The 23,794-nt window shown below is 31.9% G+C and overlaps 2 protein-coding genes across 3 annotated transcripts; both read right to left on the bottom strand.

Moving 5' to 3' along the window:
* Positions 1 to 4,683: 4,683 nt before the first annotated feature.
* On the bottom strand, positions 4,684 to 7,256 carry SKL1 (shikimate kinase like 1). Its single transcript, XM_012211922.4, has 10 exons — positions 6,948 to 7,256; positions 6,747 to 6,787; positions 6,582 to 6,636; positions 6,380 to 6,452; positions 6,200 to 6,287; positions 5,619 to 5,701; positions 5,372 to 5,495; positions 5,166 to 5,244; positions 5,011 to 5,075; positions 4,684 to 4,926 (listed from the first exon to the last, which is right to left on the bottom strand). Exons 1-10 carry the CDS (start codon positions 7,213 to 7,215, stop codon positions 4,858 to 4,860), a joined length of 945 nt encoding a protein of 314 aa, XP_012067312.1. The 5' UTR covers positions 7,216 to 7,256; the 3' UTR covers positions 4,684 to 4,857.
* Positions 7,257 to 8,638: 1,382 nt separating this feature from the next.
* LOC105630181 (uncharacterized protein At2g33490) lies at positions 8,639 to 21,169 on the bottom strand. Of its 2 annotated transcripts, XM_020677810.3 has the most exons (12): positions 20,734 to 21,169; positions 19,838 to 19,910; positions 19,009 to 19,083; positions 18,202 to 18,263; positions 18,027 to 18,095; positions 16,160 to 16,188; positions 15,875 to 16,082; positions 15,548 to 15,784; positions 10,937 to 10,990; positions 10,741 to 10,755; positions 9,611 to 10,643; positions 8,639 to 8,912 (listed from the first exon to the last, which is right to left on the bottom strand). In XM_020677810.3, the coding sequence occupies exons 1-12, from the start codon at positions 20,845 to 20,847 to the stop codon at positions 8,902 to 8,904; spliced, it is 1,980 nt and encodes a 659-aa protein (XP_020533469.1). In that variant the 5' UTR covers positions 20,848 to 21,169; the 3' UTR covers positions 8,639 to 8,901. The 2 variants fall into 2 exon arrangements, with proteins under 2 accessions (XP_020533469.1, XP_012067311.1); XM_012211921.4 differs by lacking the exon at positions 10,741 to 10,755 and having other exon boundaries at positions 20,734 to 21,166.
* Between the last annotated feature and the right edge of the window lie 2,625 nt (positions 21,170 to 23,794).

Here is a 23,794-nt window from a genome sequence, read left to right as displayed (position 1 = left end):
AATATACAAAGGGTAACATATGAAAAAAGAATACTTATTATTTCTTAAAATCACAAATGTTATAAGTATTTTAGAATAAATTATTTTCTGAATTATCACAAGTATTATGGAACGAAATTAAAGTGAAATTTCAATAAATAAAGTAATGTTAGAAATCCCAACAAATCTCTTGGTAAATCCATTAAAAACAATCTCACTGTAGTGAGATTTTTATTGTATCGAATCCTAAGCTCCTATCGTACTTATTGAAAGGAAAATATTTAGCTACACTTCATATTTGGGTCATTTTATACATAAGATTAATAAAAATAACAAATTTTTATTGTAATAAGTATTTTTTTTCTATATTTGAACGTTCATTTTAATGGTTCATTTTAATCCCCTTTCATCATCAAAGTTTGTATTGCGGAGGATCAAACCCATAACTTAAGTCGTGGTACTCTTTGCCGCTTAGCCTATTCATGTTTAATTAGTGTACATTTGAGTATATATTGAAAAAAATCTCTCTCTCTCTCTCTCTCTCTCTCTCTCTCTCTCTCTCTCTCTCTCTCTCTCTCTCTCTCTCTCTCTCTCTCTCTCTCTCTCTCTCTCTCTCTCTCTCTCTCTCTCTCTCTCTATATATATATATATATATATATATATAAACAAGCAAGCATAAGTCGTTTTAGTACATATCCTATACGACAAACAAGCGTAAGTATCTAAAATTGTCATGTGTAATGAGACTTAGTACAATTGTAAGAAGATAAATCGTTTTAGTTTTTCAGATAATGTCTTTATCAGAATAATATCTATAAAAAAAGTTATCTCTAGCATTTATATATTGATATATTAATATAAATTTATTTCTTATTTCAAAATAATTAATAAGTGATCGACACGCTTAAAAATGTGAATAAACAATATATTATTATTAAATAAATAATTTAAAAAAATATGAATTGGAACGTATGGATATGATAATTTTTTAAAAATAAGACATTCACATACTTAGAACACACCACATTAAATAAATATTACATTAATATTTCAAGTAAATATACAATCATTTATAATAAATCATAAACATAAAATAGATCAAAAACTTAATTTCTTATTTCAATGACGCAAAAAAAAAATTAAAAAAAACACTTCATTTTCAATTAGTAATTGTTGATTAGCTTGGTGTAGTAGTAGTCTCACGTGCTAAGAGTTAGGTTGCAACGACACAGGACACGAGAACGTATGAGATATGATAATTTTTAAAAAAGTATGACACTCACACGCTTAGGACACATTAATCACAGAACAAGTAATACATTAATTTTTCAATTAAATAAATAATCATTTGCAATAAGTTATAAACATAAAATAAATAAAAAAACATAATTTCTTATTCAAATGACATGAAAACAAATTAAAAAAAAATTCATTTTTATTGGTAATTAAAAAAAAAAACTTTGATTGTTATGCTTGCTATATGAAATAGTCTCATATAACAGGAGCTAGGTTATATGGGACACGGCACACAAGATACGTAAATATACATGATATGATAATTTTTAAATAAGTAGGACATCTACATACTTAGAACACACTACACTAAATAAATAATACATTAATATTTCAAATAAATAAGCATTTATTTATAATAAATCATAAACATAAAAATAAAAAATACATAATTTCTTATTTTAATTTAGTTAGTTAAATTCTCAAAATTGTTATCAATATTGAAAAATACATTAACATTGTATATGCATTTTTTTGTTATAGGTCATATCATATATGACTTTTACTATTATTAGCGAAAGGCTTCACTGGATACTTAAGAAATCATATCTTAATTAATGATGACAATTTTACTTGACCTGGTGGGTACCCGATCAGATCCGATTTGATTTTAGCGAATTTGAGTAGTGAGTAAATGAGTTCAAAATGAGTTCAGATAGTATTTTTTACTACCCATATTGGGTTTGGCTTGAATTCAAGAACTTGGCTACTCGCTACCCGTTACCCGCTAATTAATATTTGAAAAATATTTAAAATAATTATTTTTCTAAAGAAAATTATATATATACACACACACCTTTTTAATTAAATTAATGCTATAGTTATATTTAATATTCATATCATATTTTTTATTAAATCAAAAGAATAATTTTATAATTTATACTTATTTTTTATTTTTGAAAAATAAAAAATATTTTTAATGCAAACGGGTTTAAGTATTTAAACAGATAATTATAATCTGATTTGATGAGTTTGGTTATTAAAAGTGAATTTCTAAATGGGTTTGGGCATCTAAATTTTTAATCACATTTCAGAATCATTTTCTTATATAATTTTATTATTTTCAGATGATGTTATAAAAGATTATTTCATTTTTTAATGCTATTATGCGCATGTTAATACTAATAATAATTTTAAAAAAATCTTTCATGTAAAGGATATAAAAAATAAAAAATAAATAAAAAAGAGAGAATCTTCACCAATAAATTAAGTAGCTGAATTTGAAGATGGTAAAGAAGTAAATGGGATGGGAGACATTATATCATGTGAAAAGCCTAACAAGCAACCAAAAGTAGCTACAAGCCCTATCATCGCCATTTGGATTCAGTCACTTTTGACCCCTCCAAACGTACAATCACCACCCAACCCACCATTCTCAAAGAAAAAAAAAAATCTTATAATAAATAATAATTCTTATTTAATTTTATTATTATTTTTTAATTATGTAAACAGTAATAAATATTTGGGACTCTACCAAACAAAATTTTTGGCACCCCCATTGATAATGATAATGACACTAACAAAAAAAAAAAAAAAGAAAAATTTATATAAAAAAAAAAAATTTGTTGTTGATTGAATTAGTAGTCTGGTGAAAACGTGTCTGCCTTGTCTGGCTCTGTAAAAAGCATACAATGAGAGAGCATCAATCATGGTGATTGATGAAACTGAGAAAATGCCACGTTGCCCGCAATAGGACGTGGGAACAGCTGATGCTCACATCTGTCCGTCCTCGATCGGCATGAAGTCAGGCTCTAACCATCCAGCTATCTACCACCCTTTCTTTCTTTTCATAATTTGATGCAAAAGAGATGCAAATTCGTAAATAATTCTAAATTTTAAAATTCTCATTTATATAAAATTCGTGTATAAATATAATTTATTTTCATTTATCCAATTAAGTTAATAGTTTACGATATGAACTTTAACTTTTAGGAATTTGCTCAACTGGCAAATAAATTTACTATCTATCTTATTGATCAGGATTTATTTAATTACTGAACGAAAAGGAAAATTATAACTTCTAGAAAATTCAAAAATTTACCAAGAACAATTTCTTTTAAATAAAATTTTTTGGTGGGAGCAAAATCTGAAATAGTAGTTGGAGCAAATCCTATTTTCCAACATATGGGCATGGCCTAAAGGGTGGAAGACAATCAAATGTCAAATATCTTTATAGAATTTTCTTTCTCACCAGGATTGGATTCTCAATAGACCCTAAAGCTCTTGGCCACATGTTTTTCTTCTTTTCAAGCCCCATTATTTTATGGTACGAGTTCTGGATTGGGTAAGAAAAGCTGATCACGTGACGGCTCGTGTAGTCACATGCCATGAGAAGACATAAATATATATATATATATACATCATGTGTGAAATAGGAGATATAATAAATAAGGCTGCTCTTGGATATTTGGATGAGACACTTTGACGGTCCCAAGCAGGCGTACAGATCAGCGGAACCAAGTTTGAATATGCTAGACTTAAGACTTCAAAGTAGGACTAATAAAATTTAGTTCAGTTCAAAATTGAACTATCTCGAAAATTTAAATTCGGATTCAGTTTGAATTCGACTCAAGCTCGAGTTTAATTAAAAAATTTTAAACTTTAACTTTAACTCGAGGCTGAAATAACTTAAAATAATATATATATATATATATATATATATATATATATATATATATATATATATATATATAAAAGTTCGATAAGCTTCGGTAAATTTTCAAATTGATCACACCTTGATTTGAGTGAATTTTTTCAAATATTTTTTAAGCCGAACTCCAACGGCTCATGAGCGGCTCGACTCATTTACACCTCCAGTCCCAAACCTATCAACATAAAGATTCTTTATATATATATATATATATATATGAAGGAAAATGATCCTAGATTTATTTGAAAGTCCAATATGGTCTCACCATTAGGCTGCTTTGGTTTCAATATTATACTACCTAAATTCTAAAATACAGGTCATTTAAGATTTTATAGAAAGATTAAACAAACAATTAATTATTAAAAATAATTTAATCAAATTACCCTTTATTTTAAAATTAAAAATAACTCGTAAAATAATTATTGTATCTAATATACTAAAGGTGACATTAAAAAAATTATTTATTACTTTTTAAAATATTTAAAACGATTTATATTTTAAAACAAAACATCACTCTCTCTACAACTACTCATATTTTGAAATTGAGGGAGTATTCATTTATATCATATTTAATTTAATACATAATATAATTGATAAGTACTGTAATTAACTAATTAACAAATGGTAAATATTAGCTGATTAGCCTCTCTAGCTTTGCTGCAAATTGATCCCGCTTGCAGATTCTATTGTATCATTAATGGTAAATAAATTATATATCAATTAACAAATGGAGATTATCAAATTGAGGACTCACTCGATCATTGAAGATAAAATCTCATCTTTTCAATAGAAACAATTATGATTTATTACTATACTTACAAAGCATAATCAAAAGGGACACAAGCTTCGCTCATGAGCAGCAACTATGTCATTAAATTTTGGCAAGGTAACACCTGAAAATTAGTACATGTAATCAAGAACATGGCTATGCTTCGCTAAAAGGGTCTTGCAGCTTCTTCCAACATCTTCTTGACTCTTGTCAGTTTCTCTAACTCCTTGAGAACCTGAAAATGTCCAACAGAGAAGGAAGAAATCCTCATTCTTACCTATCAAACTACTTCTAAAGATAAACATTTAAATTTCTTTACCTCCAATGTCATATCCTCTATTGTCACTGAGTCGAACTCGTCATAGCCTAATTTACCGGCTACTTCTGCTTAACACAAGAAATAATAAGGAACTGATTATATTAAAAAAAAACACATTATTCTTCCATCACAAGCTAGGAAGGTAGAGTATGTACTTTGCAGAGAAATTGTCGCATCACTTGTTGCATATCCTCCTTTCATTTCTTCATATTTAGCAATTAACTGAGTTAATACCTGGTTACCGTCCGTTATATCCATTAGACATGAAAACTCAGATGGGCTCAGTAAAACAAGTTTAGACAGTCTAATATTTGACAGGGAAGATTAAGCAAGGCAAGCAGTTAACAGCTCAAATAACAACCTGTGAATGAGATTCAGAAGCTATTTCAGATTCAGTGAATTGGTTCTGGTCTTCGCTCATTGTCCTAGCGACTATATCCAACGGCACATCAATCCATAGTGAAATTCCATGTCTCAGAAGTGCCCTAATGATTATAAGGAAGTAAAAATTTCAACAAAAAGAACAAATTGAGTAGCTAAATATACTATTCATGAGGCATAGAGGTAGAGCATTCACACACTAGTGCAATCATTGTTCATGTTCATACAGGTTAGTGGAACTTTGAACTGCGCTGTCTCCAGCGCATACCACCAGCCGACCCATAGATGATAACTGCTTCAATACTTCTGTCTGTAGCAAAATTCATTTTCAAAACAAGTTAATTATCTGATCATTAAATAACAGAGGCACCATATATTCTAGCTATAGCCTTGAGGCCTTTGCTGAACTCAAGCAGGCCTTAATGACAGATTAAATTCACTCACAACCAAAGCACTAATTCAATAATGGAGAAATTCTAAAACAGAACTTGTACTCCAATCAATATGTATAAGCACAAACATAGTTTATAGTTGGTCTTAGGAGTTGTTTAGGCCAAAACTCACCATGTATCTAACATTTTGACACCTAGACAATTAATACTCTCCGATTAAGGCACATCACTAAACACTTAAATGCTTAATTAAGAGTTTCATATGATTTTTAATATTAAATATAAGTTAACAAAATAAAGACTACACTTGCATAGGTTGAGAGCAAGTTTTAAGTTCTAACCAATCAACCACCAAACTGGCATCCAAAAGATAAATAAAGCAATATCAAAATGGGGCTTGAAAAACAAAAAAACACCTCAGATTCGCGAAATGCCTTCTCATCAGTCTCCCTAAAAGATTTGGCAGCAGATGCACCGCCGGCAGCTTCCTCTACTAAACTATCACTGGAAACAAATGACAGACTCAATGAGCAAAACTGAACTGTTAATAGCTTCACAAACTAAGCAAAGCTCCATTTTCATAACAAAATCTATACCTGTCAAAATAATAATATCGTAATGAATCCGCAAGAAGTTTTCCCAAATTTGTTTTGATAGAACTTCTCAATCCTTTTAATAAAGAAAGAAAATTGTCAAAACCCACAAGTACCATATAAGCAAAACATATAAACTCATAATTGAATTGTACAAAGACACTAATCAATCTTTGTTGTTAAATAACTACAATGCTATGCTTACCCACAAGAAATATTGAAGTTCCTTTGAGTTCTGAGGAAATATCTGCTGCTCTTTTCTAAATGAAAATTGAAACAGCTAAAGATAAAATCTTTCAATTATAATTAAATGGAGTAAAGAAAAAAAACAAGGAACTCGAGAATCAATCTTGTTTATAAAACATCTCACCTTTACTGCTAGAGAAGGGTCGACAACAACAGCCTTTTTTGCTGTACACAAAATAAAGGCACACTAATAGTTAACAAGCAAATACCAATACGCCATATAACCCATAGAAATAAACCCCAGTGACTAATGAAAAGTTGAAAACGATAAAAGCAAGAAGGAAGCAAGATATTTAAGTAAGTTAAAAGGGTTCTAGGAACTGACCGGAAGTGGTGGTTTCTTCAGGAAGCGAAAAAGTGGCGGTGGTGGTGGTGTTGAGTGATTTTTTAGGGAATGAAATGAAAGATGAAGGTCCATGAAACTGAGGCTTGTGTTCAATAAAATTAAGCGACGAATGAGAGAATTGGGCGCGAGTTCGAAGCAATCGTCTGGGTAATTGGAGTTTTGGATGGATTGTTGAATGAATTGTCCGTGGAGGTGGTTGTGGCGGTGGCGCAGCTGCTGCTACACTAGTTGCTGTCGTAATCTCCATAGAGGAGTTGGTTATCCGTTTTCTGATGAAAAATGTGATGATATTTTAAATTTTTAATGGTTCTTTTTTTTTATATATGGTTTACATTTGGGCTTTAATGAAAATGGGTTTGGGCCTTTAGCCTTTAATTTATATGAAATTGTACAGTGTTTTCAAAATTTGGTCAAAATACAGTGTTTTCAAAATTTAATGAAAATAAACTTTTATCCTGTTTGAATAATTAATATTCAATTCAGCCATTTTTTTATAATTTTTTATTTAAAAGTTCAGAATTTTCTGCATTTCAATTATTTTCACTAATAGAGTAACTCAAAATTTTTTTTCCTTTTTAAAAGATTATTTAATATGTTTTTGCAGCTGTAAATTATTAAAATGCAAGTGAAAATATGATATAATTGAAAATTTGAATACAAGTAGAGATAATTGGAAAATAAAAGTGAGGGTATCACAGTTATGAGATGTGTCTTTCAACAATAATGGAGATTTTAGGAGTACAGAGATGGTATTGCTGGATGAAAATGATAAATATAATATTTTATATTTTTATTATTTGCATAGCCAATTAAAAATAATGCTATCATTCAATATTTGTATGTAATTGTTTTTTTATATTTGTTATTATAGGAAAATTATATGCTATCACTTTAGGACTTAGTTCCTTTTGTTTAATGATGCAAAAACCTTTTATATAAAATGTCGATTTTAATTCAGCTCAAATTAATCTTTTTTTTCAAATATTTATACTGACAGTTCTGGATTTTTTAAATGAAAAATTAAGGATAAAGATGGTTAAATTTATAAGAATTTTATATTTTTTACTTTTAACATTTAAATATTTTTAAATTTTAAACCTGTATATTAAAGGGTAAGTATCAGAATTAATCTTAAATTTAATTAAAAGCTTTCATTATACAAATTAATTTTTTAAAAAAACTAATTGAAATTGGAATTTAATTTCCACAAAATTTATATAAAAAAAAAAAACTTTAAAAAATCCGTGCTTTAACCTAGTGCTAGTTAACTATAATTTTAGCAGAAGGGACATGTACTAAACCTTCCTTTTCAATTACAAGAGTTTTCACTTATTTAAAAAAAATAAAAGCTGATTATATTATTTAAATCAATTCAATAACTAATAAAAGAGAGGACTATCTTTTGTGTGCAACAAAGGATATTTATTACTCAAGCTCATTCAACTTCCTGAAAGAAAGAAAGGAAAAACCAATGTCTAACTATGCTTGTTCAGTTAATGGCTAGTGCTGTGGGGCAATTCAAAACGGCAAATGAAACCAAAATACATCATGAAACAAACGCAATGGTTTGGTATGTTAAAGAAAAGAGATCAGATACTTATTCTGGTGACTAGACAAACACAAAATCCTTGATTAGGGATCTAGTGGGGACAATGTTAAAGACGACGACGTAGAACAAAAGAACAAAATTTCTTAATAGATGATATACAAGACTTAATATAATAATACACAATTATCTGGAGCTTAGTTCTCATCATAATCAATCACAGGATGAACAAAAATTGGGATGAGAAACTAAACAATGCATAAAACATTCTATTTACAGTGCCCAGCTTGAACATGAGGAGGCCCAAAAAGGAAACAAAAAAAAAAAAAAAAAAATTTGCGTCAGGCAATCTTGTAAAAATCAGAGTTCATTCAATATTGCAACATATCAGCTCCCACCTGCATTTAGTGAACATGTACACAATCAGAACCAGAATAGATTGAATGACAACAAAGCAAGGTAACCTAAAGAAATTCACAGCTCTAGAAAGAAAAATATATCAATCTAACAGTTCCTTTAAAACATAATTTTTAAGTTAATTGTCAAGATCAAATGTCTACCCAACCACCCCCAAAACAAAATTTGAAAAAGGGCTGTTATCATCATATGGAAATTATATCAAAAATCATGCATGTTGATGCTGCTAAAACACAAGTGATGAGTGCCATCTATAGTGACAACAGATGTCAAAGACAAAATACGCATCACAGATAAAAGCTCCTAAACACAGTGCAATTCAACTAACAAGCTGTGGGTAGCCCCAATAAAGCCAATGTTATCCCCAATGGTGGCACAACCTGGACCTTCTGCATTTTCAATAGGTAAGCATCAGTTGTTCATGCAGAGTGGGTTTTAAATTGGGACAGTTGAACAAGTATGAAAAATGTCCTTTAATTTAAGTTGAAAATCAATAAAATCTTCTCTTTTTTTCCCTTCTTTTGCAAGATAATAATAGGACTTGATTAAGTGTTGTAAAAGCAATTCTCAACAGAAATGTGAACTCAAGATGTAGATGAAGGGGTCAGTTCAACCCTTAGTTATACAATAAGTGAAGATAGTTCAACACTAGAAAGTGGCAAATTCGATATCCATTTACCTCTAATTTGACCAGAATGATGAATCACTTCAGATATGATAGATGCTTGTCTGCTGTTTGCGAGGGAAATTGGTGTCAATGGTGGAGAATCAACTTCTTCAGGCTTATCTGGGATAGGCAACGACTCCACAGACTTGGAAACATGTACGCTCACTGCTCTCTGACTGCTGGAGGGTATTGAGAAACTCCGAGGGACAACCAAAGGTGGAATTGGCAGAGGTGATGCATAATTTGTAGCCGTTGAAGGATTCTTGTTCGTTCCATAATGCTCAGGATTTCTGACCAATGGAGCAGAATGACCAATTGATGCTAATGATTTTGTTGGTTTGGAAGGTAAAATACCCGGTGGCCTTGGAAGCTCATGAAGTTCACTTATTCTGGGTGAAGATGCAAGGGGAGGTGAAGCAGTTGGGGACACCTTTGGAGATGTACTCTGAGGAATTGTTACACGTGAAAGTGCTCCAGATACTTGTTGGGGAATGTCATTGGAGGAGATGGGACCACTGGCAGATAAAGCAGGCTTTGTTGACCACTGCTTACTAGTTATTGGACCAGAGAAAGATTGTCTTTTGATTTTTTTGTTATCAGAGGCACTATGCGTATCAAATTGTGGAAGTGAACTTCCTTCAATTAAAGGAAGGGGCAACTGGATGGAGGCACTGATACTGTTGCTCTCTTTATGTGCTGCACGTGCTTTTAAGACAGTAAACTCTGACAGTTGAGTGTCACCAGGATCTTTCTCATGCTTCTTCTGTTCCAATGGAGAAGAATGCCACATATTATGGGTGTGTGCACTGATGTCAGCTGGCCTTGTATTGGCAATTGAACCACCTGTCTTCGAAGAAATTGCTGTCTTTGTATCAGCCGGTGTGGGCAAGACGTATGTGTTGGACTTCCTCCCTGAGGATTGCATTTGTCTTATTCTTTCAACTGGATCAGGCTTTCTTTCAGGAAATATTGGTGCTGAATGGCTTCCTGGTCTAGGTTCTCTAAGTGGAACCTGAATACCCCCTTGGTTTTTATCTAAGTTAAACTGCAGGAAGATACAAATTTTAGTCGCCAAATAACTTGCACCAGACACCAAATCATAAATCTCAAAGCCGACAAATTGAAGGGGCAACAATCTTTACATAAGTCATTGTCATCTGCACCGAGGAGTTTCAAAAGCGAGCCCAGAAACGATGAGTCACCGTCCAGGTTTATTGGGAATTATCAATGACATTAATGATGTAACTTGCATGTTGATCCCCAGATTAGTTACGATAACTATTCCTAGTAAAATCATTAGGTTCAAATCTATTAATCAAAAGGAAAACAGAACTATACCTCTGCATTTTCTGTCATTGAAACTTGGGGAAATGAAAGGTCCACATCATCCACCTGGATAATACCCAACATGTTAAAACAAAAAACAAGTTGCAACAAGTGTAAGAAATAAATCAAAATATCCAATAACGCCCCATCATTAATCACAATTTCTGTAACTAGGAAGAGTTCAACTAGTGTGATTCCACCATTAGTGATGGACATATTCTTAAGAAAGAAATCCACAATATAATACACCTGTACACAGCATAAGAATAGCTGCTACTTCAAACAAGGAGTCCACCGCTTCAAATTCTTCTATTCATGCCCTTCTATAACAGAATTCAATATTTTCATTAACAATAGTATGCCTAACTATGCATTTACACCACCAAGATCCAGATAATTGTATACCCCATTTTGCTTCAAGTGAACCACCAAACTGCCCAAAACATGACCCATTTAAAAATGTTCATGGGCGAAGACCCAACAGGAGATTTCACAATATAGAAACATGCACTCTGCTTAACTAAACCTCAATCTGAAACTAACATAATCATATGAAGTAGTCATCTATCAAAATAAAACTATTGTATAAAAAGAAAACCCGCAATAATACTAATAATAATAACGACAACAAAAACACTAATAATATTTTGATAAATCTTTCCTTTATTAGCGGTGTATATTTTCTTACAGAAAGATGAAAGATGGACCAGCATATGACAACACAAGGAGAATGACGCAGGAGACGAATTTAGGGAAAATTAAACTCTCAACAATTAGGGCTAGAATAGGTTGATTGTGGTTGGAATAAGATAACATATCGGTCTCAAATAAACCTTTAGAATTAAAATACTGAATTCATAGATAAAAAAGCAATGCCTCAAATTAATTGATGCTATCCTATTTATATTAATTAGGACAAATCCTAATTCTATACTAAAAATATTCCTAATTAGCTAATTCTCCTAGACTGAATAGTATTCCTATTTAGCTAAATCCTAAATAAAGAAGGAAACTAAAAAAAAAAAAATTCTTAATTAGTCTTGGATGCTCCTGCACCATTCTCCTCAGGTTTGGAAAGAACTCGGCTTCGACGAGAAAAGTTTAGAGATTTCAGCCATGAGAATAGGATCATTTCGTGTAAACTTCTCCTTAGAATACCACGTGCTAAGGCTTTTGCAAGAGCAACCAACATCACAAGCCATTCAAATAATCCATTATTTTTCCAAGCAAGCAAAGTTGGTTCGACACAGATTTTTACTTATTCGCACTAGCCTTCTTGCTTGAAGATGTATTTCAACTTCATGGGTACTTGCATCATATAATCTGTTTTTGGCGATTTACTACCATCAATATCCACAAGCAAATACTGTTCTAAATAACAAAGATCTTCCTTTGTTTTTTCACCTTTGAAGTTCCAATCTTCTTGTTCTTCTATTTTAGGGGTAGTAAGAACATGTTGAATGACAATACTTTCTCCTAAGATAAGTACTATGTCAATTTCTTGTTCTTCCTCATCATAATACTCATCATAGATTGGTTCCACAAGGTCCTTGTTGGTGCCTTCACTATTTTGATCATCAAAACATGAAACTTCTTTCCCCTTTTCACTCTCCTTAGGGTCATCAACATCTATCAATGTTGTTATTCCCCAATCTAAAGAACTGCATGTAACTCCCCATGAAGATTAGCTACTTCAATCTTCATCCCTTCACCATTCAAATCAAGGGCGTCTAGTGACAACTCTTCCAATCCACTTTGTGCCGCTCGATTTGCTGGTCCAGCTTCATGAAAAGGGTTTACGTCCTTGACTTCATCAATCTCAAGATCCTCTTGAATCTTGAGTTGTTTGTGGTTGCCTTCCGGAATTTCCATTCAGGCTTCCACGGATTCCTGACACTGCAAGGCTTGTACAGCCCGGGTCAAATTCTTTTGACCATATCTCAACCATCTCTGTTTGTTGGGAGTGATTACCTCTACTTCGATCTCTTCCTCTACAAAACATGGTTTAGAACAAAACAATGCAACAATTTCGGATCTTTTTGCGCTCCGATACCACTTAACGCAGGGAAAGGATTTAGGGCAAATTAACTCTCAACAATTAGAGCTAGAATAGGTTGATTGTGGTTGGAACAAGATAACATATCGGTCTCAAAGAAACCTTTAGAATTAAAATTCTGAATTCATAAATAAAAAAACAATCCCCGAAACTAATTGTTGTTGTCCTATTTATATTAGTTAGGGCAACATAATTCTATACTGAAAAATATTCCTAATTAGCTAATACTAGCATTCCTATTAGCTAAACCCTAAATAAAGAAGGAAAACTAAAATTATTTCGTGATTAATTCACATGTTTTAATTTAATTAAGAATCTTAAATAAAGAAGGAAACTAAAAGAAAACTTAATTAGTCTTGGATGATCTTCCTTCGTTATTTAGGATTTAGCTAAATAAGAATACTATTCAGTCTAAGAGTATTAGCTAATTAGGAATATTTTCAGTATAGAATTAGGATATTGTCCTAACTAATATCAATAGGACAGCAACAATTAGTTTTGGGGATTGTTTTTTATCTATGAATTCAGAATTTTAATTCTAAAGGTTTCTTTGAAACCGATATGTTATCTTGTTCCAATCAAAATCATCATATTTTAGCCTAATTGTTGAGAATTAATTGCCCTATATTCTTCCCCTGCGTCAGAGAACTTGTTTTATCATTGTAATTCAGAGTGAATAGGATGAACTTCTTGTATATTCATTATGAACATTGCCCAATATATATGTACAAAAGGTGTTCCTAATCAAGAAAGAAAATCGAAGAATCTTTACAAATCTTCCTAGTTTCTATATGCAAATTAGTCGACTAATCTCTCAAGATTCTATTTCCATAACAAGCATTCAGCATTGATTTTCAGCTTCCAAAATCAATTCAAGGAAAAGGTTCAGATTGACTTAGAGCATCTCCAATGCTAATGTGGATTGCTCTTATTGAATTGCGACATAAGACAAATGGAAAGATTTTTTAAAAAATGTTCTCCAATGTTAATGTCTATTTGGCAAGTCAAGCTGAGGTATCAAAAAAATAAATAGACATTATCTAGCACACCTTCTATTTTTGGAGGGTCTATTAGACAATGTGGGTGTTTGTTGCTCTATAGTGATTGGTTGTATATTAAATTGTGGACCCGAAAAATGAAAGAAGAAAAAGGATGCTAGAGGATCTGAAAGTAGTGCATTGGAGAAAGATTTTTAAAATCTAACGTTTATAAATAAACATTCAGCCACATCCTCATCCGCACTTTCTATTTCATATGACACGTTAGCCACAATCCATATTAGCATTGGAGATGCTCTTAAAATTCACTGACCAACTGCAGAAGGCAAGCAATCCATTCGACACGGGAGTGTCTTGGGCTACCAAACTATATATAATTATAACAAATTTTAGTTTCTTTTTATTTTAATTAATGGAACTATAAGAAAGATGCTTAGGAGATTTGTAATTTCCTAATTTGGATTTTCTATATAAAAACAGTATAATAGCGTAGGATCTTTTATCATTCAAGAAAATTTATGATTTTTCCTATATAGGAGGATTCTACTTTCCTATATATTTTAGGGTGTAGTCTATAAATAGGGCAAAAGAGGTCTTTATGCAAGTAAATTTTCAATTGAGTTAAGAACTTTCTCTTTATTTTTCCCTCTCTCCATTTGGTGGATTTCCTCGAATGTCCAGTGCAGTTATATCTTGGATTGGTTTATCAACATACTGTCAAGTGGAACATCTGCAGTAAGGTTTCAATCTCCCCAAAATCAGATTATATTGTATCTAATAGTTCATTCTGCACTTTCTACATGTTTGTAATTCTACAGTTCTATACATTTGTTCTACACATTTTTCCTACTACAATCCTTCATTCGACAATTACATTTATTCTATAGCTCTGTTCATTCTAGAGTTCCATGGAGTCAAATTGATTTCAAGACATCAATTATTATGTCCTACATACCAATGTCAACAATATTGCTCAAGCCAATCCCAACCTAAACTCAAGGCCAACAATGCCTAAGGAACGCATATGTCAATAGAAGATCCTGGAGGCACTCTCGAACTATATTAATTGATGGATAGCTAATTCAAGAGAAATTTCATCCATCCACATAGTCCATTTACTTCAATAACAGGACAGACTATCTTTCTGCAAGATCAATACTAGAGATCCGGAAAGCTGCATGCTTAACTAAAAAAGACAACACCACCATGGTACAAGGAAAACTTTTATGACTAGAACATTATTCTTTACAACTAACATCAACCTGTGAAAATCTAGCCACCATATGGACATCCAAGCCAAAATCATTACTACACAAGCTTATGCAACAAGAATAAAACAAAATAGATGGTCTTTATCTGTATACATGATTAGAAAAAGATGGCAGTTGGTACAAACTTACAGACAGTGCATTCACAAGTTTGAATGATATAGATTATTATGCGTGACAAAAAACAAAAAAGCACAAGACAGTACTTCAAAGAAGTTTAGCATAGTAAATGATAAATAAACTAAGCATCACAGATCTTCTCATGTACCTAACATGTTTCCAAGTATCGTTAAATCCTCACCTCCATTGAATTCCTTGAGGCATAAACAAGGTCATGGCCCTGTTTATTTGCTCTATAGTCAAAACTCAGTTCTCTCCCTTCAGTTGTATCATCACCATTGTCATCATCTTCACCATCTTCCCTACCATCATCTTCAAGTCCACAGAACTGGTAATCAATATGCTGCTGTTCCGTGACAAATTTTACATGTTGATCAACTTCCTCAAGTGATTTAAGTCCCTTCCGAAAGAAATTCAACTGCATTTAAAGCAGAACAAGTAGCAAATTACATACGATTTATAATAAGCATCAAAGAACTTAAAAACCTCTAAGGAACATAAAGAAAACCTGAGCTGCATGGTGGCGAGCTGCCTGTGTTAGAAGACTTCGAGACTGCCCTTGTTTCAGAGATTTCAACCGAAAAACACACAAGGTTGCCTCTTCTTCATATTCATCGTGCGCTGCTTGGAGTTGCTGCAAAGTAAAACTTTCACCTTTACCACTCTTTGACTTTCCTTTTTCTTTCTGTTGGGTCACCATGTATTCATAGACATTTCTGAAAATCGCATACAAGATTCAGAAGAAGTTTTACTCTCATCAAATAAAAGCATAACTAGAAAGAAAAGATCAGACCTTTTTTCTTCACATTGTCGCTTCATATCCTGCACCAGAGAGCAAGAGAAACCTATTATACACATGACAAAATTATTTGATACAAGTGCATTCGATGTATCTAAATGATACAGAAGTGGCCTAAAACCTTCTTTGGCAAGGCAACAAATGCCACCTCTGCCATGAAGAGAAAAGGGAAAAACCTTGCTCACTGAATCTTTGAAACTCATACCCTGCTTAATCAAGATTTTACTCAAAATTCAATTTCTAACATATTGACAAGTACCACACTTGTTACTGACTACTGCCACACTAGTACAGCCTGTGACTGTGAGGCATTATGTTTAGAAGAGCACCCTTAAGTTGCTTTCTCATAAAAGTAGCTAGAAATTGGTTTTCAGCGGAAACATGCCAAAAACACCTCAGATAAATTTTTAATTCCTTTTCACCAAAATATTTTAGCGAGTACTTTTGTCAATACAGCAGCACTACAAGCAGGACTAAAAAAAAGAATATTAGTTGGACATGAACTATGGATAGAACAAACATAAAACAGTTACAAAGATTTCAAAATCCAAATGATCAATCAAGCACTTGCAAATCGCTCCGTCTCTGCTAAATTAGTTTAATAGCTATAACTGACGCACATCGATGGCCTTATGAGAAATGGTTTATGCAAACCTAGGTTCTGAAGCTCTTACTATAAAAATGGCTTATGAACACCTAGAACCAAGATTGTTCTAATGTGCAGAATCACCCTCTGATGTTGTTGTGTCAGATGAAAGATTTGCATGACCTTCTCATTGCATTGCAAAGAGGCTGTTACCATTGCAAAGAGGCTGTTACCATAGTTTGAACACTAGACTACAGTTCATAATGAAGCAGCCTTTCAACTGTACCAAGACTCACCTCCAAATTGCCATTTAGGAATTGTGATAAAAATGAGCCCAGGCCCTTTACGGTTTACTGAAGAAGGCCAAAGACTGCTGCTAATTTGGTGAGTGATCCAAGGAAACAGGGGAATAATTCAAGGAATGAGAATGTAACACCTGTCACAATCGGTTATGATGAGGGTATCACGCCAGTACAAGAAGGCAAGTGAGGAGAAGGCTGAGGATCTTTTTTTGGAAATAGTTTTGGACAGATTATTCTGTTGGAGAGCTGTAGCTCTTGGCTTGGTTTCTTTGGAATCAAGATTTCTGTTATCTCTTGTATTTCTTTTCTCCACTTTAGACTACTGAGATTATTGTATTGACAATCCATTGTTATGGATTCAGTCCTATCAATCTAATACAATTTCTCTCTTCTTTCTTTACATTCTCTTCAGTTTTCTTGTTCTATTTCAGGCATTTAATTTACAGATATTGGAACTGTTCTTTACTTTATCAAATTGCAAGTAAAAAATTGCATATATTTTGACAGTTAAAAATTTTAAAAGACCAACCAGGAACAAAGGAACTCAATAAATTGTGACAAGATAAATTTTTTGCACATTTTTTTTGTCCTATAAATGTCAGGAGTAAATTAGGGATACCATAAAAGTTTTCAATGTGGCAAGTGGCAACCGCTGCTCATGAATGAATTTTAGAATGAATTCATTCATTGCAACCAAGGATAGGATATTACTAATAACTAAGACAAAAACATAGGCACACAAAGTTAGGAACATATGCACCTCCACAAGTGCATCATGCTTGTGCAATTATAGAAGGACCCCCCAAAAATCAATTGTGTAGAACAACAATATAAAGAGTTGTGGCAATGACTGCAACGACTATGAAAATGAGAACAACAGTAACAAATATAAGCAAAAAAACAGCCAAGTAAGGGAATAATGTAGGAAACCTCTGTTAAATGACAAACACCAGAGGGATTTGAAAGAGCAAACCTCAACTGTTCGGAGTTCATTGAGAAGAGACTCTGATGGATTTGTAATTGTCAAAAATATATGAGACCGCTGAAATAACAGAAACAGTAAATTAACACCAGGTTGAATTGAAGGCATTGTTTCATAATATTGTCAAAAGGCATGCTAAAATTAAAATGAAACGACTAGTACTCACGTAGCTATCAACAAGCTTTTGAAGTTCAAACTGCACTTTCCCCAACTTCAACAAAACTCTGCCTGTAGATAAAAATAGACAATCTTTGTAATTCATGCATAGATTCATATAATATCAATAAATAAAAAATGAGACTCAATTCTAAAACGAAACAAGGAAGAGAAATTGTACTCCCCCCCGGCACAAAAAACAAAAAAACAGAGGGAAAACATGCGCATTTCTCCCTGCAAAAAATGTTAGGAGTGCTTCAATTTCAATTTTCTACATCGGCATCCAAAAAGTTATTTTAGCCCCTCTGAATAAATTTTGGCCATTGTATTCAGGAAATTCGAACGCATACTAGCCAATATGGAAACTGTGGAAAGGAGAAATTCAAACGAACTAATTGACAATTACATTTTACTTGCTCATTCATGTGTCGTGTTATTGAAGACTATGCCATGAGCAAGTAAATTGAAGTGAATTCTCATAGTTGGTTTCTACCTCCCTTCACTCAACACCTCCACTTACTCACTAAATTGAATTCCAGGTGCCCCAAAGGTTTTGAAGTGTAAGGGGGTGGATTAACAAATTCGGTAAACACAAATTATCATGCAAAAGGAAAGCAGCTTATAAAACAAACCGGAGTGAACTATTACAGAGAGCTAATGGATTAGCAGAATATATGAAATTTGATACCCAGTATTACTACAATAATATGAAGCAACCTATTTTGTGCAATGAAAAAAAAAATACAATTACCTGCATCTATTTCATATAATTACTAAAATAAAAGCAACTTGACAACCCTCTTACACTATAACTTACCGCTTTCTTCATCATCATGTAATGCATTCTTCTCCAGGAGACAAGAACCCATTTCCCGCAGTGACTCTGAGAATTCTGTAGCGGAGATGAAATAAATTATATTGCAATACTATATCAAGTTTGAAAAGCTGTATGTGTAATGATCTTAGTTACACATGAAAATAAAATGGCCAATGCAAGATAGTGGATATTATAACTTAACCAGCTGCAACATTATAAACCCTGAAAAATAATAAATTTATTACTGGCATTGGCAACTTATAAAAACATAAGAACTCCCTGAAGTTCTGTAAGATAATATTCTAATTGGCGTTTCATAAACCATAAAACTACTTCAAAGGACCTTCCCAGTTAATTAGGTCCATCGCATTCCAGAGATTGGGAATGGTCTACTGTACACAGTCTTCCCTTGTATTCTCAAAGAGGCTGTTTCCACAGTCTGAACAATACTTCCTTCTATCTTCATTACACTTCAATATGGGCACAGCAGCCATGTAGAAGTACATACAATTACAGAAACTTAATTACTGATTGCATGTAATTATGGAAAGAGTCCTTAGAAAAAGCTGCTGAGGACACAGTAAATTCATTTGCATATTCTAAATTGTTTTATTATTGATTGAAAACCTACCAACAACTTTGTAACCCTAAAGGATATATAAAGTAAACCAAAAGGGACAAATGCTGAATTCTGCAAATTTCCAAGTTCTAATTGGAAAATAAAAATTAAAAAAAAAACCTGAAATGATCCAATGTCTAATATATAAAATCAAAAACTAAAGGAATAGGAAAGGAAGGAAATAGCCAAAAAAAAAGGGAGTTCACCTACCATATGCACTGTTTGCTGTTGCAGCCGCTGCAGAAAGTAAGCTATCATAGCAATTTCTCATGTCTTGCATGTCCTGTGTGGGGCAGAATCAAAGAAAATGTTTAATAATGATCCTTAACAAATGCCCAAATCGCATGCCAAACAAACAAAATTAGGAAACACAAAGTTCTCAATGTTGATTAATTGAGTGAGAGAATACAAATGCGAAATTATAGCAAGCAGCACAACTTTCTAACACAAACCCATTAAACTGCAAAAGACTGTAATGCCTAATTTCCCAGACTGCAAAAGAGTGAAATGACATATCAATCCCGTGCCAAAACTTCCAAACCCACTAGATTCCACAGAAAGATTGTGTATTACTTATAACTAAATCCCTGAGCTGATCCACTCTCCTTATAAGCACTTGACTCTCCCAATAACTTGTCAAAAGTGCACACCCTCAAGAAACCAAAATTAACCGCCACAAAAAAAAAAAAAAAAACAATAATTAAACTAGAAACACTCAACAGCAAGTAAATTTTTACTTATACTTAAATATCATTCAGCTGTAAGTTTGTAATCCATTACCTAATCACCTAACTTGAAATAATAACGTCAATTCAAAGTTCTAATTATTGAAATAAATAGAACTTCACAAGATGAATGAAACTCAATAAACCTTTCTTCTTCTTGATTTTTCTATTCGTTCCCCATATAACTATTTCCCAACTCCGGTTGGAAATAACAATAAATACTACCCAAATTCACTTTATAATTATCCGTTCCGACACAAAAAAAAAAAAATCAATTGGATTAGAAATTAAGAGTAAAGGAAACAGTTAAAAAAGAGCTCAGAGAGAAAAAGAGAGCATTTAGCTTGAAAATTAAGATCAAAAGAGAAAAAAGAAAAGTACCTGGGAAGCTTGAGCGAGCTCATCCAACTGAGCCGAAGGTAAAAGGTCTCTTTTGTCCTTAGAATCGCTCTTGAGAAGCTTAAATCCTCGAAACTTACCTAACGGAGATTTCATTTCTCGAAAACCCTAACGCAATGAGCCAGAAGAACCACACCACCAGACCGACAGAGGCGCCGAGAGAAAGAGAGAATCAAAGTTCTCTGTTTGTTTCTCGCTCGGTGTGGAATCCAAATTCTTTGTGAATTAGGAGAGAAATTTGAAGTGTGAAATTGGGAAAACAGAGAGAGAGAGAGAGAGAGAGAGAGAGAGAGAGTGTGCAATTCAATTCGATGGTTTCAACGACATTGAAGAAACAAAGAAAGAACAAAAGCTTTTTGTTCGGGTCAAAAACGACTCGTAACAGATCAGAGAAAATAATAAAAATAAAATTAAAATAAATAGAGAGGAGAAGATGGAGAGGTGAGATTAAGAACTAGCAGGGATAAACTTTTTTAACGTCATTTGTTAAAGCGAGAAAACAGTCTATTATAAGTTGCCACGTGTTCTAATGATGGGTAATTTGGTAATCGTAGTTTTAAGGGGCAGTCTGACTTGGCAAGGGACATTGGCTTAAGCAATAGTTACACGTAGACAGTTGATGCCAGGGATGAGCAAACTTTAGATAAAAAAAACTAAAAACCAAACCGAATTAAATTATTTTTCAGTTTTTAATTTCGATTTGTAATCCTTCGTAATTTTGGTTCGATCTTGTTATTTTAAAATATTTATTTTAAAATAAAATCAAATCATTGGACCAAATTGAATATATCAATTTACTTCTATTTTCAGCTTTTACGGTTCAGTTCGAAATGGAACCGCTCGTTTACACATCCCTAGACTTGATGGATACTGAGACTGTCCCAAGGCGGTAGTCAAAGTCAGATATTGCTGACAAGGAAAGCAAGCTAAGAAGTGGTTCTAGAATTGGAAACAAATAACTATCTTTTACTTTGACTGATAATGAGGTTGGGTCAGATCTTCTATTTAAGTATTTTATTTATTTCCAATTATGCCCTTGCCAAACCTCCCCTTCTAAAAGGATTACCTTTTTTTTTTTTTACGTTAGAGGAGGGAGATTGTCTATACACTTGATCCTTAAAATACGCCTTGATGTATTTTCTCATGAACCTTTCAATATAAAAAATCAAATGACGTACTGTTATAAACCATCTAAAAAAAAATAATATTTTTTAATAGTTCTCAACTTTTCATAAATGGGTAAACTTGAAAACTCTTGTAAATTAAAGAAATTTGAATTTAATTATTTTTTAAGAAAGATATTTTATATTAATGAAAAGACTAATAACATATAATTGACAGATGTTATGAATTTTTACTCTTAAAAAAATAATAATAATACATAACATTTTTTGATTAATTTTTGACATGTTTATATGGATTAAGTCAATTAGTCCATCATAAATATTTAAACTTTCATATAAAATTATTATCACTTATAAATGTCATTTTGCAACGTAAAAATATGAATATTAATATTTGCAATTAATATTAAATGTACGCTAGACTGATAACTTAATTATGAATGACTTGTCAATGAAGTTTTAGCCGAAATGGTTAAGAAAGAGTATTCGCGAAGCTTTGGGTTTATTGTACCAAAAAAAAAAAAAAAAAAAGGTTATGGGTTTATCCCTTCCCACGATCATTTTATATACTAATTATTGTATTTCTATAATTTGATTTTTTTTTATTGGTAAAAAGATGTAATGCACTAAAAATAACACGATAAACTACATAATAAGAATAGCATTCCTTTTATTTTGTGTAGTCGAAAGAACTCAAATTTCAGATCTAAAAAGTCTTTACATTAGTGAAAAAATTAATTAGATTACATATGATTAACACTTTTGCAATTTAATTTGTAAGCTACTTGTAACAAAGTTATCGTTGTTTTTATACTGTATTCTAAATGGAATGAAAGAAGTATATAATAATATTATAAAAATATTGTGAGTATATGTAATTTGATTTGTAATATGCTTTTAATAGGCTTGACATTTATTTATATTCTATTCTAAATGGGTGTAAGGATATACAAACATAGTAACTATTATAAAAGAAAATTTATGAATAACTCAAATTGGGATGAGCATACATGGAAGAGGAAATCTTAGTTAAATATTTAGCTATTTTAAGAGTTGAGCCACTATGTTTGAACAAATATATCATGATATGTAAATATGTTGTGTCATCCACATATTTTAGGTAAAAATTTTATGGCGCACCCTCAGCTTTTACTATCTCTGTTTTATAATACTCGTCTGACATTTGAGAAAATAGTTTATATAAAAATATTTGTCACATTTGTAATTTCAAGGAGTAATGAATATTTTTTTTTTCATATTTACTTTTTGTATATGATCAATAATTATTACTTCAATTTAATGATATTTTCAAAGAAGTAGCATTAAATTAAGGTAATATAGTTAATTTACTTAATAATTTATTTTAACTTAGACAAATTTAATAGTTCTTTTAAAGGACGTGAAATTTCAAGTGTGACAAGTATTATGGAATAAAGATAGTAGTTTAATATATTTAAATGTTCAACTTATACTTATATCTATTAAACACTTTAACTTGTAACTTTTTTTCTATTGTCATATCGATTAAACAATTATTGAATAGTTAAAAGTGTGACAATTATTATTATAAAAGTCGTGGCAATTACACAGCAAATGAACATTTGCATATAAAAGCTAAAAAAATTTAATATTATTGGTGTTGAAAGTGTGTAACAAAATTCATAACTTTAAATGCACAGTAGGTTCTCTATAAAATTTAAGTATCATAAATTTTATTTCAAAAAGTATAAAAGTGAATTTTTATATTTCAACACATGTTTATTGAAAAATATGTATATTATTATTATTTTTTTGTATAAATTATCGGTATCTAGACCCTATTACTAGAGATCGCCTAATTTAGTTTGGAGTTTAGTCACAAATAAATCTATTGCCCCTCCTTGAAGACATGTTTAGTATGGGTCACGGAGTGAGCTTTG

Source organism: Jatropha curcas, chromosome 1 (genome assembly GCF_041381405.1).
Source record: "Jatropha curcas cultivar XTBG-Jc1 chromosome 1, XTBG_Jcur_1.0, whole genome shotgun sequence".
NCBI classification, from domain to species: Eukaryota; Viridiplantae; Streptophyta; class Magnoliopsida; order Malpighiales; family Euphorbiaceae; genus Jatropha; species Jatropha curcas.
The sequence above is the reverse complement of the archived record's forward strand: the minus strand, read 5'-3'. Positions and strand labels throughout refer to the sequence as shown.